The sequence below is a fragment of the Cervus canadensis genome, chromosome 4, assembly GCF_019320065.1.
Source record: "Cervus canadensis isolate Bull #8, Minnesota chromosome 4, ASM1932006v1, whole genome shotgun sequence".
Lineage (NCBI taxonomy): Eukaryota > Metazoa > Chordata > Mammalia > Artiodactyla > Cervidae > Cervus > Cervus canadensis.
This window is the reverse complement of record NC_057389.1, coordinates 1,292,017-1,310,756: the sequence shown is the minus strand read 5'-3', so window position 1 is coordinate 1,310,756 and position 18,740 is coordinate 1,292,017. Positions and strand designations below refer to the sequence as shown.

General features: G+C 36.8%; 1 protein-coding gene across 2 annotated transcripts in view; it reads left to right on the top strand.

Moving 5' to 3' along the window:
• WDR36 (WD repeat domain 36) overlaps positions 1 to 18,601 on the top strand; it is a 50,023-nt gene extending 31,422 nt beyond the window's left edge. For both annotated transcript variants that reach the window (XM_043464488.1, XM_043464489.1), the window contains 10 exons: positions 35 to 200; positions 648 to 756; positions 2,656 to 2,735; positions 8,000 to 8,107; positions 12,269 to 12,366; positions 12,726 to 12,871; positions 15,524 to 15,643; positions 15,831 to 15,912; positions 17,110 to 17,297; positions 18,263 to 18,601. In XM_043464488.1, coding sequence (XP_043320423.1) covers positions 35 to 200; positions 648 to 756; positions 2,656 to 2,735; positions 8,000 to 8,107; positions 12,269 to 12,366; positions 12,726 to 12,871; positions 15,524 to 15,643; positions 15,831 to 15,912; positions 17,110 to 17,297; positions 18,263 to 18,412 — 1,247 coding nt within the window. In that variant the 3' untranslated portion in view covers positions 18,413 to 18,601. The remainder of the gene's footprint in view (positions 1 to 34; positions 201 to 647; positions 757 to 2,655; positions 2,736 to 7,999; positions 8,108 to 12,268; positions 12,367 to 12,725; positions 12,872 to 15,523; positions 15,644 to 15,830; positions 15,913 to 17,109; positions 17,298 to 18,262) is intronic.
• Positions 18,602 to 18,740: the final 139 nt, after the last annotated feature.

Here is an 18,740-nt window from a genome sequence, read left to right as displayed (position 1 = left end):
TTATTTCTTTTTTCTTTTAACATATGCTTTAAAGCCCATAAAGGATCTGTTAGAGGTGTTGCAGTGGATGGATTAAACCAGTTGACAATTACAGCTGGTAGTGAAGGAGTACTCAAGTTCTGGAACTTTAAAAACAAAGTTTTAATTCATTCTATGAGCCTCGATTCATCTCCAAATTCGATGCTGCTACATAGAGACAGGTAAAGTTTTTCGTTTAATGGTGATGGACTTTCTTCTTGATGTTTTTAGAAAAAGTTTTTAATTTAAGTAAAGTACAGTAGTCCCTTGAACGTCACAAGTTTGGACTGTGCGGGTCCACCTAAGCACAACTTTCTTTCACTTAATACTTCAGAATAGCACTACATAATCCACTGTTGGTTGAGTCCCAGATGCAGAACGTGGAGGTGGAGGGCCAACTGTAAACTTACATGCAGACTTGTGACTGTGGAGGGTTAGTGCCGAAACGCTCTTGTAAAGCGGTCAGCTGCATGTAATTTAACAAAAACCAAACTTTTCATGTGAAAGAACACTTAGCTTAACTTCCCCCAAAGGTATACTTGATTAACAAAACTTAAATAACTGTGAGATTTTAATTTCAAGAGGTTGTTTTTGTTCGTTTATTAAAGCTAATGCATTTGTCTTGCTAGTGGCATTCTGGGACTTGCCTTGGACGACTTCTCCATTAGTGTTTTGGACATAGAAACTAGGAAGATTGTCAGAGAGTTTTCTGGACACCAAGGCCAAATAAATGACATGGTAAAACAGACTTTAGATGTTTAAATAGAACTTGATTCATTTCTATTTCTGTTTAGCTTAAAAATGTCATAAGAATTGAAACTGCTATCTTTTAATAGCATGAAACTCATCATATGAGATGTTCAAAGTAAATAATTTGGAGACTAACTTTCAAAGCAGGTTTTTTTAAGGAAAATTTAGAATGAAAAGAAGTTTTACTATTTCTCAGGATAATGCCATTAGATTAAAGCATTCATCCAAGAGTTCATCTTTTTCTCTGTAACTCTAAACAAGGCCAGAATGATTCATTGAAACATAAGTAAATCATTTTTGACATAGTATTAAACTAAGCTGAGAGAACTCATTTCTGTTTTCTGCATGCATAATGAATTAATAGTAGGAGACCTGGCATATCTGATACTTGGTTTATTCTAGTTTAGTGTTATTTCTAATGTTTATCTTAATTTCAAAAGAGTTTAGTGAATATGTATTTTATCTTACTGTTATGTTCTTATGGTGGGAAATATGGTAAGAAGTACTCAGTTTAAACAGTGTATGTTGAAGACTTTACATCAGTTGCAGATATCTTGATTTACTTGAAACAAATAAAATTCCTAGCTATTTAGTGGCACCCCCACAAGCTGCATTTACTTATCATTTCTCACACCAAAGATCTGAATTTGCAATGTGTACCCATTTCCTTAAAAATAGGGGTGAAATGGCCAAGAGATTATGTTGTTCTGTAGATAAGAAATTGGCATAACTACTCATCAACAGAATTTGTTGTGACAGCATCTATAGCAATGAGGGTGGAAATGAAGTAATTTTGATGAAGTTTCATTTTTGAAAACATCTGTCAGGGCCAACTTGTTCTTCCTGTTTGTTTCCTTTTGAGTTGTGTGTGGAGTTTCTCCTAGTCAAGAATAAAGTACTCCTGTTCAATTAAATCTATGAGCCTTTATAACATGACTTTAGCTGTCAGAGTTGTTTTCCCGTTCCTCATTGCCTACACTGTCCTTCTGCAAATTGAGTTCTCTCTACTTTAAGGTTTAAGTTTCCATAGTGTCACTGCAGCCCGATGGCCAGGGTAGAGCCGCTCACTCCGACTGTCCTCCGCTAGATGAGTGGTGACGGCCCGTAAACCGGGGTCGTCACCCCTGTGGCGTTTAGTCTCCTGGGTGAACACTCGACTTCAACGTGAACTTCAGAGTTTTTCCTTTTAGGTCTTCCTTCACCTCTGACCTGGTTTAAACCTCATGTTACTTTTCCATTTTTATCTATAGAGAAGATACAACTTCTTTATGGTGACACAAGTAGTTTACTGTTTAAATTTATTTTGAAAATATGATTATTGTGGTTTTAAATTATATTTAAAACATCATTAAGGAAGAAAAGATTTTTAACTGAATCTACAAGTAAGAAGGACTTTTTCAGTAACTTACCTACATTAAGAGAATTTGCATTCTTTAAAATCATTTTGGAATAGACTCTTGGAAATGTAGCTTTGTTCAAAGCTTCATAGATACTTTATAAATGAAATTAGGCTAATAAAATATTTCTAATTGAATGTTGTCAGCACAGGTTTATGTTAAAAACAGTAGTCAAACATTTGTTAATTGTCTATAAATAGATTATGGAGTAAAAATTAAAAATTATATACTGCTATTCATTTTTAAAAGTTTTATAATTCATGTAAAAGCCTAATCCTTAGCAGTATCCTCAGGGGTATATAAGAAATGGTATTTTCTTTTATATAAGATGAGGCTGTCTACATTTTATGCATCAAACATTTTTTAATGAAATGTGCATTATCTTTTCATTTCTTACATTCTTTGACTGTTAAATATACAGATACAGATATACATACATACATACATGTATACACACCTGTATTATTTATGTTTTTCTTTTAATTTAAAGACTTTCAGTCCTGATGGTCGTTGGTTAATAACTGCTTCAATGGATTGCTCTATTAGAACTTGGGACCTTCCATCTGGATGGTGAGTTTTTAAATCCCTAACCTTATCAGAAGTTTTCTCAGTCATTGTCTTCACATGTGACTTTTACCTGTTGTTAATAAATGATGTACTTTTTGACTGTGACTGTATTTGGGGATTTTTCTAACCTGACTTATATTTTATCCTTGAAGTGTGTTTGATCTCAAACACAGAGATTAGTACTGAAAGAGATAATAGTGAGGAAATTGCAATCTCTTAGGTTTGCTATTCCTGCAAAATTGAGAAGTAGAAGTGAGTTGCATAAACTCACTTAAGAAAGCTCATTTGGCCTTTTTGATACTCCAGAGTAGAGATCATACTTTAGAACTGCAAACTTTTATTCTGAGCATTTTTTTATATTTTGTTGTTGTTGTTGATACTGAATTAAGAGGTCAGAACCCTTAACTTTGTGTATAATATATATTTTCTGTCTCTAACATAATTCTTGAAAGAAGACATTTAGGTACCTTAACATAATGGAAATGTGTGTCTTAAGATTTGGATAAAACCCAACAGTGTTAAGAAACCTGTCATAGGTTAAAACTTGCTACTAAATCAGCACTTGAAGAGAAAACATTAATTCTTTTAAATAATTTGAACAGTAGAAACCTACAGAGAGTAATTTGTTACTAAAAATTACGTAGGAGTAGACACAATTTGCAGTCATATCACTCACCAAAGAATTGCTTAGGTGGAGTGTGAAAGGAGTGATGGGAACGGAACATACCTATGAGGAAAGAGAGAGGTGAGAAAGATGAGTGGGAAAGTAGTTCAGTCTTCAGGAATATTGCTAAGTTAAGATCTGCCCAGTTCTGCTCCTCTTGTTTCTCAGGAATTAGATAAGCTCATACCTGAAAGCAGTTTGACCTTTAGAAAGGAAAAACCCTTATGTCCTTACTTCCCTTCAAGTTTGATTCAGGAATGAGATACAGCTGTCTATACAGCTTATGTCAGGATTTGGAATATGCACAGCAGAAGTGCCATCCGTAATAACTAGATAGATGATGGTCCATCTCTAATAACTAGATAGATGATGGTCCATCTCTAATAACTAGATAGATGATGGTCCATCTCTAATAACTAGATAGATGATGGTCCATCTCTAATAACTAGATAGATGATGGTCCATCTCTAATAACTAGGCAGTTTTGTCCACAGGTGTGTCTCTTTTTCACTTAAAGTCAAGTCAAGCAAAATAAATAATTAGTTGACTGTCCTGCAGCTTCAAAAAGTTCACTCAAGTCAGTACTTCCTTAATTAAAACAAAACAAAACAAAACAAAAAAACCAAAAAAAAACAAACCTTTTTTTTAAGGTATCATTAGAAATTTTGATTAGTCTTTTGCTTCTTGGATTTCTGTTTTATAAAAGTAAACATTATAATTTGAATTGCTTTGTAGTAGGAAAGTTGTGTAGGAAATAGAGTTGACACTTTGCCCTTTTCATTTTCCTTTGTAGTAGTTTTAGTTCACATCAGATGAGAGAGGGAGGTTAATGTTCAATAGTACTAAATAGTCAGAATGTTTTTTAAAAGTGGCAAGTTTTTTTGGGAATGGAAAAATTAGGATCCGAAAGTAGCATTCAGAGCCACCAATCTTTGACTCAGCATAAGGCTTTTTGCTGAATTTCTTATTTTAGTAAAAAGATGAACACATTTAAATCTGACATGCTTTCACCTCTAGTATCTTATTTTTCAGTGAACACAGGCAGTTTTAAGTGAATACAAAGAAACTAAGCTGGGGGAACACAAGAGCAAGAGATGAGTCACATAGAAAAGATAATAATATGTACACTGATTGGACTAAAGTATGTTTTTAATAAAGACACAAATAACTACCTCTTTGGTTAAGATTTGAAGTGGAGCAAATGAGAAGTCTCCCTTCTCCTAGGCAACTGCTGCTGCCTAGTTGCAGTTGACTTTTTCCGTGGACTTCTGAGCATTTTGAGTGCTTCTAGTTTTCATCTTGTCTCATATTCTGTTAGGGAGGTACTGGATTTAGTCCCGTTTCACAAATGAGGAAATGGAGGCTCAGAAGTTAAGTGATTTGCCCATGGCAGCATAGTTTGTCAGTGAGATTTCGCTGTAGTGAGCATAAGAGAAAGGAAGATTCCCCAGCAGTTGTGGTGCCAGCCTTGCTTGGGTATGTTCTAAGGATGATTTGGTTTTCTTGATGTAGAAGATATAGTAAGGACCATACAGCTGTAGGTAATCATGGGCTTTTTTTATTTCACTTCTTTTCTTAAACATAATTAGTATGACAAGCTTTGGGGATTCCTAGTTTTTTCTTCAGTAAGCAGTTTTATCATTTACATAACATGTTAAATATGTAAAGAATGAATACAGTTATTTCAAAGGCTAAAATGTGAAGCCGTGTATAAGTAGACCTTTGGTGTGCTAACATGCAGATGGAGCCATCTGGAATTAATTGTGCCTATATAAAACAAATTGCATAGGTACTGAACTGTTTCCTGTAAAGTAGTTTTTTTAAGTGCAGAAAATTTTCTTCTGTTTGTAGGGTTCTCAGAAGTAGGGTTGAAATTTTTGACCTTGAAATTATCTGTCATCTGCTACCACCTTTTATTTATGGTTACTTTTAATCTCCTAAAAGTTTAGATTAAATGCTTTTCAGGGTGAGAAAAATATAAAATTAAATAGTTTTAATAGAATTTTGCATTTTGTTCTGTCTCATCCACCCAACCCCTGCTTTCTGAGGGGCATTACGTGAGAATAATTGGAATAGAATTTTGCTTTGCATTTCCTACTGAGGCAAAACTATTCGTTCTATTCATTGAGGATTCCATCACTTTGGAGATTGAACATCTAGACATTGTCTACATTGGTTTAGAATATAATCAGAAGTGAGTTAATGTTACCTGTATGCATAGAACTCAGTGCTTAAAAATCTGACCCCTTACAATGAGGATTTTTTTTTAAGATTCTCTCAAAAAGCTTATAATTTACCTGGAACTTTTCATTTTGTAGGATTAGCAGGTGACAGTATGGTAGTTAGGTCTGGGATTAAACCTGTACACTTAGGCTTTATGAGCTAATGTGGCCATGTAAAACATGCTGTGTATGTAGAAACCACTTCCTCAATGTGATGCTTTTACATAATGGAAAGCCAGTCTACCCACACACAACAGCTGTGGAAACCACGTTGCACAGTGAATTTGCCAAAATAATTATAATATCAAATAAAATAAATTTGCTCAAGCAGTAGATTCCTCTTTAACAGATAGATTCTGAACGTGTCAGGGAGTTTGATCCCTCACACACACTTTAGTGAGCAAGTATTAAGACAAGGAATAGATGGTGAGATCTAAAATTCCTGAGTTTGGGCTTAGTCATCAGTGTACATTGAGATAGTGGTTCTTCTCTGGGTTGTTTGCATTAAATGAATTAAATAATTTGACAGTCTCTGGTATATAATAAGTGGTTAGCAAACGTCCTTTTCCCCAATTCGTTTGATCCCCCAAGCAGCTATTCTTGTGAGTTTCCAAGGAATGGTTGAACAGAAATCAGACAGATTATTAATCAGATTTTTTTCCCGTAAGTGAGAATTTAAACATCAGTCATTGTCCTGAGCCCACTTTAGTTTGTTTGTAGTGCTGCTTATTTTAGTCATGTCCTAGTATTTTGTATTCATTAGTTAAAGTTTATAATTGTTACTCACTCTGTGAACAAATTGAGAGAGATTTCGTTATGGACAGGTCCTTTAGTCACTGCCTCCATGTTACATCTGAGTCACCGCGGTAGTCATCTTCTGGGTGTGTGTGCTCTGTCAGACTGCTGCACCTGGAGTTTCAGTAGTGGTGTTACTGAGCTTTTGGTGATTAAGTGTACAGACTGCTTGGTGACAGGTATGTCTCTGTTACTTTCTACCTTGAGCAAGTATGACTGGGCCTCATTTTTTCTAATGGGTATGGTAAGGATGGATCTGCCTCATGGGGTTGTGAGGATTTAATTAGTAGTCACAAGTGCTTGGAATATGTCCTAGCATGGAACACTGAAAAAAGTGTTAACTCCTGTTAATTTCTTTACTGAAATAATGTAATTACTGAAGATTCTGAACCTCAGTCATTTTGCCATGCCTTCCCGTGGATAACGTAATGGCGTCAGTGAACAAAGCAGTTTTTAAAGCAGCTCTTACTAAAGCCAGCGTGCTCCTCTTCAGTGCACAGAGCACTCGCACTCTCAGCCAGCCCAGGAAGCCTCGTCTCCAACGGGCCTGCGTGTTAGGCCTTTCTGTTCGCTCCTTCAATTCGCCTCATTTCGCTTCCTGCTGCCACCATCCTAGTTCAGGTCTTCCCTGCTTGTTAGATGACTATAATCTCACTGTTCTTCCTGTTCAAATATATTCTACATTCTGCTGCCAGATTTTCTTATCAAAGTAGAGATTATACTGCCATCTGCTCAAAAGCCCGTAGTGGCTTTCCATTGGTTAAAAGATAAAACACACTCAGATGTTTGGTATTCACGACCAAACTGCATTCCTCACTGGACACAGTTCCCCCTGCCTTGCCTTCCGCAGCCCTTCTCCCAGAGGTGCTTCCTTGGCCATCAGCGTCGTTGAATTCCTGCCCATCTGTAAGGTTCATGTTCATCGCACACACTGCTCTCTGAGGAGCCTGCTGTGTGTCTTCTTCTGGGGTGCCATCGCTCCCTTTTCCTCCCCAACTTTTCACAGCCCCTGCTCCCAGCTTTCTGAAGGATCCATGTGGACTAGTGCTTTATGGTGATGCTGTATAGACTGAAGTTCCTGTTTGCTGTATAGCATACAGTTACCTATTTGAAAAACAGAATTGCTCAAACTTTTTTTCGCCACTACCATTCTCCCATGGCCATTTTATTACTTTCTTCTGTTGCCTACCCCTTTTGTTATTTTCACTGGCGTAACAAATACAGGAGAGTGCTGATAATTTATTTTAAATGTGTGACATCTTTAGAATTGTTTCCGAACCTAACAAAATGGCATTCCGGAAAAACAGCATTGTCTCCTGTATTCTCCCTGTTATTGAAACTCTCTCTCCAATTAATTGATCTCTTTAGTGTTCTGGGTCTTTCTCATTGAGGAGATTATTTTCCCATCGTAACTTAGTTGACAATGCTCTTTGTTAGTGATGACTTTTTGCTGTTGGTGATTTAAAAGTGAAAAGCAAAAATTTTCTGCATCTCTTACCCTTTGTTCTTTTAGCAAAATGATATTTTGTGAATTATGTCCTTTTTAATAGAGTTGAAGTACTTTAACATCTTGATTCTGTTTATAGTCTTATAGACAGCTTTTTGTTGGACTCGGCTCCTCTTAATGTTACTATGTCCCCGACTGGAGACTTTCTGGCCACTTCCCATGTCGACCACCTTGGAATTTATCTGTGGTAAGTTCTCTCATACAGTTCTTTCTGGGGTAAGAAGAAAAAGGAAGATGATATTGTCAGACAATCATAGTTGCTAAGATTGCCCATCAGGTTTTGGGGATTTTTTAACAAAAAATGGAAGTGTCACATCGTTCACCTTAAGTCTACAGTTGATTCAACTTCTGCTTGATAATTTAGGTAGCTTTGCTCAAGTGTATGTTCTAAGCTACATGTTTGATTTTTATCTGACTTTTATTTGCAGAAAGGATAGCAGTAGGGCTTTCCTGTAGCTCAGTCGGTAAAGAATCTGCCTGCAGTGCAGGAGACCCTGGTGTGATTCCTGGGTTGGGAAGATCCCCTGGAGAAGGGATAGGCTGACCATTATATCTACTCCTGTGGGCAGGAATCCCTAAGAAGAAATGGAGTAGCCATCATAGTCAACAAAAGAGTCTGAAATGCAGTACTTGGATGCAATCTCAAAAACGACAGAATGATCTCTGTTCGTTTCCAAGGCAAACCATTCATATCACGGTAATCCAAGCCTATGCCCCAAGCAGTAACGCTGAAGAAGCCGAAGTTGAACGGTTCTATGAAGACCTACAAGACCTTTTAGAACTAACACCCAAAAAAGATGTCCTTTTCATTATAGGGGACTGGAATGCAAAAGTAGGAAGTCAAGAAACACCTGAAGTAACAGGCAGATTTGGCCTTGGAGTACGGAATGAAGCAGGGCAAAGGCTAATAGAGTTTTGCCAGGAGAACGCACTGGTCATAGCAAACACTCTGTTACAACAACACAAGAGAAGACTCAACACATGGACATCACCAGATGGCCAACACTGAAATCAGATTGATTATATTCTTTGCAGCCAAAGATGGAGAAGCTCTATACAGTCAGCAAAAACAAGACCAGGAGCTGACTATGGTTCAGATCATGAACTCCTTATTGCCAAATTCAGACTTAAACTGAAGAGAGTAGGGAAAACCACTAGACCATTCAGGTATGACCTAAATCAAATCCCTTATGACTATACAGGGGAAGTGAGAAATAGCTTTAAGGGACTAGATCTGATAGACAGAGTGCCTGATAAACTATGGATGGAGGTTCGTGACATTGTACAGGAGAAGGGATCAAGACCATCCCCATGGAAAAAAAATTCAAAAAGGCAAAATGTTTGTCTGAGGAGGCCTTACAAATAGCTGTGAAAAGAAGAGAAGCGAAAAGCAAAGGAGAAAAGGAAAGATATTCCCATTTGAATGCAGAGTTCCAAAGAATAGCCAGGAGAGATAAGAAAGCCTTCCTCAGCGATCAATGGAAAGAAATAGAGGAAAACAACAGAATGGGAAAGACTAGAGATCTCTTCAAGAAAATTAGAGATACCAAGGAAACATTTCATGCAAAAATGGGCTCAATAAAGGACAGAAATGGTATGAACCTAACAGAAGCAGAAGATATTAAGAAGAGGTGACAAGAATACACAGAAGAACTGTACAAAAAAGATCTTCATGACCCAGATAATCACAATGGTGTGATCATTCACCTAGAGCCAGACATCCTGGAATGTGAAGTCAAGTGGGCCTTAGAAAGCATCACTATGAACAAAGCTAGTGGATGTGATGGAATTCCAGTTGAGCCACTTCAAATCCTGAAAGATGATGCTGTGAAAGTGCTGCACACAATATGCCAGCAAATTTGGAAAACTCAGCAGTGGCCACAGGACTGGAAAAGGTCAGTTTTCATTCCAATCCCTAAGAAAGGCAATGCCAAAGAATGCTCAAACTACCGCACAACTGCACTTATCTCACACGCTAGTAACATAATGCTCAAAATTCTCCAAGCCAGGCTTCAGCAATACGTGAACTGAGAACGTCCAGATGTTCAAGCTGGTTTTAGAAAAGGCAGAGGAACCAGAGATCAAATTGCCAGTATCCGCTGGATCATAGAAAAAGCAAGAGAGTTCCAGAAAAACGTCGATTTCTGCTTTATTGACTACGCCAAAGCCTTCGACTGTGTGGATCACAATAAACTGTGGAAAATTCTGAAGGAGATGGGAATACCAGACCACCTGACCGGCCTCTTGAGAAACCTGTATGCAGGTCAGGAAGCAACAATTAGAACTGGACATGGACCAACAGACTGGTTCCAAATAGGAAAAGGAGTACATCAAGGCTATATATTGTCATTCTGCTTATTCTAACTTATATGCAGAGTACATCATGAGAAACGCTAGGCTGGAAGAAGCACAAGCTGGAATTAAGATTGCCAGGAGAAATATCAATAACCTCAGATATGCAGATGACACGACCCGCATGGCAGAAAGTGAAGAGGAACTAAAGAGCCTCTTGATGAAAGTGAAAGAGGAGAGTTTGAAAAAGTTTGCTTAAAGCTTAACATTCAGAAAACTAAGATCATGGCATCTGGTCCCGTCACCTCATGGAAATAGGTGGGGAAACAGTGGAAACAGTGGCTGACTTTATTTTTCTGGGCTCCAAAATCACTGCAGATGGTGATTGCAGCCATGAAAGTAAAAGACGCTTACTCCTTGGAAGGAAAGTTATGACCAACCTAGACAGCATATTGAAAAGCAGAGATATTACTTTGCCAACAAAGGTCCGTCTGGTCAAGGCTATGGTTTTTCCAGTGGTCATGTGTGGATGTGAGAGTTGGACTGTGAAGAAAGCTGAGCGCTGAAAAATTGATGCTTTTGAACTGTGGTGTTGGAGAAGACTCTTGAGAGTCCCTTGGACTGCAAGGAGATCCAACCAGTTCATCCTGAAGGAGATCAGTCCTGGGTGTTCATTGGAAGGACTGATGCTGAAGCTGAAACTCCAATACTTTGGCCACCTGATGTGAAGAGTTGACTCATTGGAAAAGACCCTGATGCAGGAAGAGAAGGGGGCGACAGAGGATGAGATGGCTGGATGACATCACCGACTTGATGGGCATGAGTTTGAGTAAATTCCGGGAGTTTGTGATGGACAGGGAGGCCTGGCGTGCTGCTGCTCATGGGGTCACAAAGAATTGGACACGACTGAGCGACTGAACTGAACTGACCCACTCCAGTATTCTTGGGCTTCCCTGCTGGCTGAGCTGATAAAGAATCTGCCTGCAGTGCGAGAGACCTGGGTTTGATCCCTGTGTTGGGAAGATCACTTGGAGAAGGGAAAGGCTACCCACTCCAGTATTCTGGCCTGGAGAATTCCATGGACTGTATGTGCATAGTTCATGGGGTTGCAAAGAGTTGGCCATGTCTGATATTTATTTGTTACCCTACTTGACTTCTATTTGCAGAAAGGATAAGTGAGTTTAAAATTTAACTCTTATTATTGAGGAAGAGAAAAAAATGAATTCCTTTTCTACTTACAAGATTTTCTAATTGAGTTTTTTAGGATGTGAAAATAAATTTAATATATAGTAGAAATAGACTCTGGTCACCTTAATAAGCAGAATGGAGTATCTCCTGGAATCTTTGAGTCTTGAACAGTCAGGATAAGAGAAGAACAGTGATGTGGTACCTCAGCAACAGAGTATATAGTGCAGCTGTTAATATAACTCAGAACCTGGTATTTCCAGTTTTTATTTTCCATTCCAATTCATTATGTACAGGAAATAATATGATTAGCCCACTTTGGGACAGATATCCACATCTTGATTAGTCAGATGTGGATCAGATTAGTCAGTCAGATCCAAAATCATGACGCAGGGTCAAGTAGCACTTAAAGGACCTTTCTAGAGACAGGGGAACCCATGACTGTTCAGCACCCCCAAAGATCCGATCCACGTAATCACCGTCTGACTTATTGCTCTGAGTCCGTCTTTCCTTCAATTGTAGTTTCCTTAGATGAAGGTTGCCATTTGTCAAAGCAGTATAAATAAATGGATGTTATGTTACCTTATAAAAATAGCATGCACTACTGATCTCTCAAGTACTTTTTTGTGCTACATTAAAAATAAAGTCTCTGTTCATAATAATTATGGACAACTTTCTTGTGATGACATCTGTGACATGAGTCAAAGCATTTTGAAATTAATACTATCTATTTTTGAGTTTGCTTTTTTTAACAGGTGATTGGAATTTGTAGCCAAATTCAAGATCATGGAGATTGTTACCAGTAATCAAAGCTTCTCTGAAAATATTTTTTATAAATTTTACAATATTGCTTATGTTTTTTATGTCTCAGGTCCAATATTTCCCTGTATTCAGTTGTTTCATTACGGCCACTTCCCACAGATTATGTTCCTTCGGTAGTGATGCTTCCTGGTACTTGTCAAACCCAAGGTAATCAAAAGTAATTTTTGAAGCGTAATATAATAAACCTAACCTGCAGGATATTGCCACTGAAGGCAAAGTTTAATGCATTCAGTCACAATATTTTTTTATCTTAATGAAGTATTTTGAATGACTTCATGAATCTTTGTATAAACAAAGACATAATTGATGGAGTATTCATTTGAAACAGTAGAGAAATGTTTTGAGTCTAGCGATGGAAATTGTACTTAATATGAGAAAAAGAGTTTACAAGGTTATATTGAGTGAACATGTTATGAAATACTAATGGACTTGAAGTTAATTAAGTTACTTTTATATGATAAAAATTTCATTCAGCATTAATTTGTCTTACCTGAAAATTTTTTAAGATGTAGAATTATCAGAAGAAACCATGGAACCGAGTGATGAAATGATAGAGTATGACTCCCCAGAACAGCTGAATGAGCAGTTGGTAACTCTGTCACTCCTTCCTGAATCCCGGTGGAAAAACCTTCTTAATCTTGATGTTATTAAGGTAATACTATAGTACACTTAATATTGGCCCCTGAAGACATATTCCAAAAGTATTTTCTTTAATAAAGATAGCTTCCCTTTCTTGGAGGTCTTCAGGTGGAGTAGTTAATGCCTAAGATAGTAAAGCAAATACCATTTAGCTGAATACTATTTAGTCTAGTATTATTACAAGACCTTTTCCATGTATATATATCTACTTTGAGAGCACTCAGGGACCTTCAAATATAGCAATAGTATAGACTGCAACTACTGAGCTATTGGAAATTGGGTGTTTTAAGCCTAGCCTAATCTCACTTAATTTCTGAAATGAGGTGGGAAAAAAGTTGTCATAATGTGTGATGTTTCTGTTTCTAGACATTCAACTAGAATATTTTCACTGGTCTTTTTAAAATTAAACTTCAGTCACACTTTATCATACCACACCCTGCTCTGTCTGCTACAGGAAGGTTTGCTTTTGGGTTCAGGCACATAAATTAATATGAACTAGGTAGTATATAGCATCCTGAGATAATAGCAGTGGAAAATAACTTAGCCCTTTGTCCTTGAGGAGTTTATAGTTTTACATGAGAAATGGACAGTTATGGTATGAATTAATGTGTTTCAAAGCATGTTTCATGACCCCTATTTGTGAGTATCAAAAGCAACTGAAAGGTACAGACTAGAAAATTTCAGAGATTATCTTCTGAGAATTAGGGTGAGTTTTGTTTTATGCAACTCAACTTGGTTAGATGTATACATACAGTCAGGCATTCCTGGTAGCTCAGCTGGTAAAGAAGCTCCCTGCAGTCTGGTTCAATTCTTGGCTTGGGAAGATCCCCTGGATGAGAGATAGGCTACCCACTTGGGTAATCATGGTCTTCTCTGATGGTTCAGATGGTAAAGAATCTGCCTGCAGTGCCGGAGACCTGGGTTCAATCACTAGGCTGGGAAGATCCCGTGGGGGAGGGCATGGCAACCCACTTGAGTATTCTTTCCTGGAGAATCTCATGGACAGAGGAGCCTGGCGGGCTGCAGTCCATAGGGTTGCAGAGTTGGACACCACTGAGTGACTTAGCACAGCACTGAGCATACATACAGTCACTAGAGGTTGTGTGTGGACTAAGGCACATTATGGGCTGGCATAAAAAACGTGTAAGGAACACTGACAGAGAGAACTATGACGCGCTGTTCTAACTATTTTTGTAGCTGGTAAATTAGCACCAGAAAAGACATACATGTCTTGGGTAAGAAAAGAGAAGTTTTCACATGTTCGTTTGACTCAAAATTTGAAAGTGCTCCTTTAAAAAAAAAAAAGTGCTCTTATTTAGTTGCTCACCTTTTGAAAGATTGGGCTTCAGCATAAAGGTATGTTGTTTAGGTACATAGTTATATTGTCTAGTCTGTCAACTGTAAAGGAAGTAGTTTATGGAATGACTTTAAAAAGTACAAGTAGATGAGTGTGAGGGGAGCAATTAGAATAATGCCCAGTTAATTGAGCTAAATTTGGTGGGCACTCTTCTTGCCAAGATACAGTTTGTTCTGCATAAAAATATAGAAAAATGTGAATGAATGCTCTTTATAACACCTCCAATATTTTAATTTCCTTCTGAATGAAAGAAATTAGAATTTTTATTTTTGTCCTGTGGTTAACTTTTATATTTATGGTTTCCTTTATGAAATTAGGTAATTTCCAGAGCCCTGTGGAACTTCTCCAAAGCCTTTTGTTTTTATTTACAACTCAATGATTGCCTTCTAATTCAAGAACAGTGAGTTAGGAAGGGTGACTGACTCTAACTGCAGTTTCCCCGTCACAGAGAAGGTTGTGCTTACATTGCTATGGGCTGTACTTTGTTCGACTTTGTTTTATGCTGTGGCTCCAAGAGGCCACAGATATCCCTGACTTTCTTTCAAAAAGCAAATCTCCCCACGGTTCCTAAAGAATGGAAGACTAGTAGTATAAGGTAAAATTGTGAGACTTCTTAAGAGTCCATCAAATTCTCTTGAGATAGTGATAACGTAACAATGTAGTCACCAAAACTGAATTCTGTCAGTGGGAATTCCAATGGAATTTTTGTGATAGAATTTTGCTGACACTTGAAATAGTTTATGAAGGAGCGCTAGTATTCTCTTGCTTTTTAAAAACACAGAGTACTAAGGAAAAATAAAAATTCCAATAAAATAGAAGAATTAGGGCCATGCTTCACACCTACACACAAAATTTACTAAATTACTTTTAATGGCAGAGACTCCCTCTGGCTCTAGATTTCTTTTGGAGAAGAGACATTTGAAAAACTGTTGAGCATTTATGTAAATTTTGCTTTCTAGCCCATCTTGTATTTCAGTATAAAAGAAGTTCAAAATTGCTTGTACTTCTTCACCTAAATATTCATGTTTCAGGAAAATGAGCTGTTTTTGCCTCAGAGCTTCTTCTGAACCCTGTCATTTTCCTTTTGCGTTATCAGCAAGAGTACTAGAGGTTTGCATTGGGAAGCCCAGTTTAAGGATATCTGTGGTATATTGGTTGTTTGGGATTTCATTTCAGTATCCTAATCTAAATTTCATTCTTTTTATTTTTTTACCTTTGGGGCTTTTTAAAAATTATGTGGGAATTAAATGTTAGAAACTGTTGGCAAGATAATTACTAGTCTTTTTTTGCTTTTCTCATTTTTCTTAGAAAAAGAACAAACCAAAGGAGCCACCCACAGTGCCCAGATCAGCACCATTTTTCATTCCAACTGTTCCTGGCCTTGTGCCCAGATACGCTGCTCCTGAGCAGAACAGTGACCCTCAGCAGGTGAGAGCCAGGCTAGAGGGGGCATTCTAGGGACACGGGGTGTGTGTTGTATGTTGTGTGTTTGTAGTTTTAACCAAGACCCAGCTTTACAGATACAGAGTAAATTAATGCTAGTGTTTAATTATAAACTTTACATTTTTTGTTATATTTGTGGTTTTTGAATAATGTGTATTTGTTTTTGTTTAAGTCTAAAGTGGTAAATCTTGGGATTTTGGCTCAAAAATCGGATTTCTGCTTGAAGCTTGAAGAAGGACTGGTAAATAATAAATGTAAGTTAAATTATAAAATATTTTACCAAGTATTTCAGCTTATTATGTTACTTTTTATGAAGAGAATTGAGTGAAATATTAGCAGATTTCTCAGTAGTTGAAAGTAAAAGCCAAAAGGATTGAAATCTTGGTTTTAATCTGAAGTAATTTTTGCTTTGTTTACAGTAGATGAGTGACACTACACTCAGATGTTAAGATTATAATAATCTTTTGAGAACCTCTCTTTCTGTATGGAAAATTGGAATTTTTTTCTTTTTTGCTCTTCTTTTTATTTACAAGTGCAATTTGCAGTGTACTTTGCAATAGACTTTTGTTTTCGGTAATTGCAGATATTACCAAATTATCACACAAAAAGGCTTTTTTAAAAAATTGAGTGTTTTAAATTTGAAAGCTAGAATCCGTAGCTAATAATGATAATGAGAGCTGTAAGCAATTAACAGAATTACAGTCATTCTCCTGTTTGACTTACCCTCTTGTCTTCTGACCCAGTTGCTTTGTGTTTTCATGCCAGTATCACTCGAGTGCACATTGGCAAAAGTCAAAGAATGGTACTTGTACTGATAGCTAAAGAGTAGCAGGATTATAAAAGGAGTAACTTGTTATATTTATGAGGGAACAAAGAAGAGAGGCACTATTATTTAATATCCACTGAAAAACAAAATAAAATGTATTAGGCTCTTGTCAATGGTATTGTTCTTTTGCAAAAAGCTAAAAGCATAGGCATTGCCATTGTAATATCAAATGCCTTATATAAGTATAGAATATGTTTTCATGGGATGTATATGAAACAAGAGTGCTTACTTCTAGGGAAAAGTAGATTTGTGGTGAATAAGGTGGAGTCTTTCCCCACTTATATTTCTGTAGTATTAATGTTTGTTAATTAACAAGTGATACTTTTATAATTTTTATAAACAATACAAAAATAAATTCCCTCACCTCATCTTATTCTCACTAGCAAATACTATTAATAATGGTGTATATTAATAACTTAGTAGCCTTCTTATATTGGATTTGTTCTGACTGATTTATAAGCATGTTAAAATGTCTGGTGCTAAGTGTTAATTAGATTTTAACAGCCTTAATAGAAAGAAATTGCTAAAAATGCAAATTTAAATATATGTTGGGTTTGAAATGAAAACTAGTTTCTTAAATGAAATGATTGTCGGTAATAACTAGATTCTTATTAAAACAATGTAGATGAAGCTGCTGTTAACCTTCTGAAAGAATTAGGCCCGTCAGGAATTGAAACAGAGCTTCGAAGTTTGTCTCCTGATTGTGGTGGTTCAATAGACGTTATGAAAAGCTTCTTGAAGATGATTGGGATGATGTTGGACAGAAAGCGTGATTTTGAGTTGGCCCAGGCATACCTCGCCCTGTTTCTGAAGGTAAGTCTAAGATGTGAGATAGCACTTCACAGCTTGCCCTCCTCCAGAGTAGTGTTGTCTGATGGAAGTGTCTGCAGAGATGCAAACATTCTAATCCACACTTCACTGCATGTGGCTGCTGAACACTTGAATTGTGGCTGATGTGACTGAGAACCTGAGTTTTTCATTTTATAGAAATTAATTAATTTCAACAGCTTTCTGTGCCTAGTGACTACCGTACTGGATAGCTGGATGGGGCAACAGCTTGTAAATGTTCTTTGTTGACTCCTGTTTTTTAGCTCAGCACAATTTTGACTCAACCTCCTGACTTCTGTGTCATCCATTTGATCAGTATATTAACCTATTAACATTTGTATTTAGTTACATTTTGGCAGGGGTTTTTTTTAATGGTCATGAAAAAATTAAGGTTTACTTCTGTCCTGGTTGAAGGAGTTTCAAACGATTTGATAATAACAGAGTTGCTTTTATGACAAATATAATGGAGAACTCATGTTATCTCACTGCTCTGACATATTGAAGGTGGTAGATTTTCAGTAATAGCAGATGGATTATTTATCTCATAAATATCTAAAAAAGTTTTCACTTGACTTAATTATTTGAAATTATTTAAAAAGTAGATTTACAGATGGTAGTATGTAGGATAAAAAATTAGAAATGCTGCAAATTGTTCCTGTATTTTTTCCCAAATTTACCACAGTTGTAAATTTAGAACTAGGACCTTGCTTCTTGATGTGTATCAGGACTCTCCTTACATAGAGGAGAGTCATTACTTCAATTTTACTGAGAGAGTGACAGAACCATGAAGACTTATAATAGAGGAGAGGAAGATGTGAGATTGTAATAAACCAGCCTTTAAGGAAAAAAATCAAGAATAGTGTCGTCTGAGGTTCCTTGTAAAACAGTTAAATCCAGAATAAACAAAATTTTAGATTTCTTAAAGGTTCAGCTATCATTTTTCTTTTCAGTTGCACCTGAAAATGCTTCCTTCAGAGCCAGTACTTCTGGAAGAAATGACAAAGTTGTCATCACAGTTGGAAGAAAGCTGGATCCATTTACAGTCACTCTTTAATCAAAGCATGTGTGTTTTAAATTATATTAAAAGTGCTTTGTTATAAAAATAGTTATGTGACTAAATCAAAGACTTTTATATTAAAGAGGTTCAATTTAACTCATTCCCTTGTTTTCCAAGTTTCAATGTGAAAGGAAGATAAATGCCAGCACTACTGGCTAGTCAGTCACTGTGACTCCACTTTAAATGCTGAATATTTTCTTGAAATAAAATTATACCTATCTTTTGTTTTAAAGATGTAAAGCGTCTTCTCAAATGATACATTTTTTTAGTTTCTTCATCAGCTACTTGGATATGACTTCTTTTGAATTGTCGTCACCAAGCTTGTGTTTTTTGAATGTTTGTAACATGCTGAGGTACGCTGGGTCTCTCAT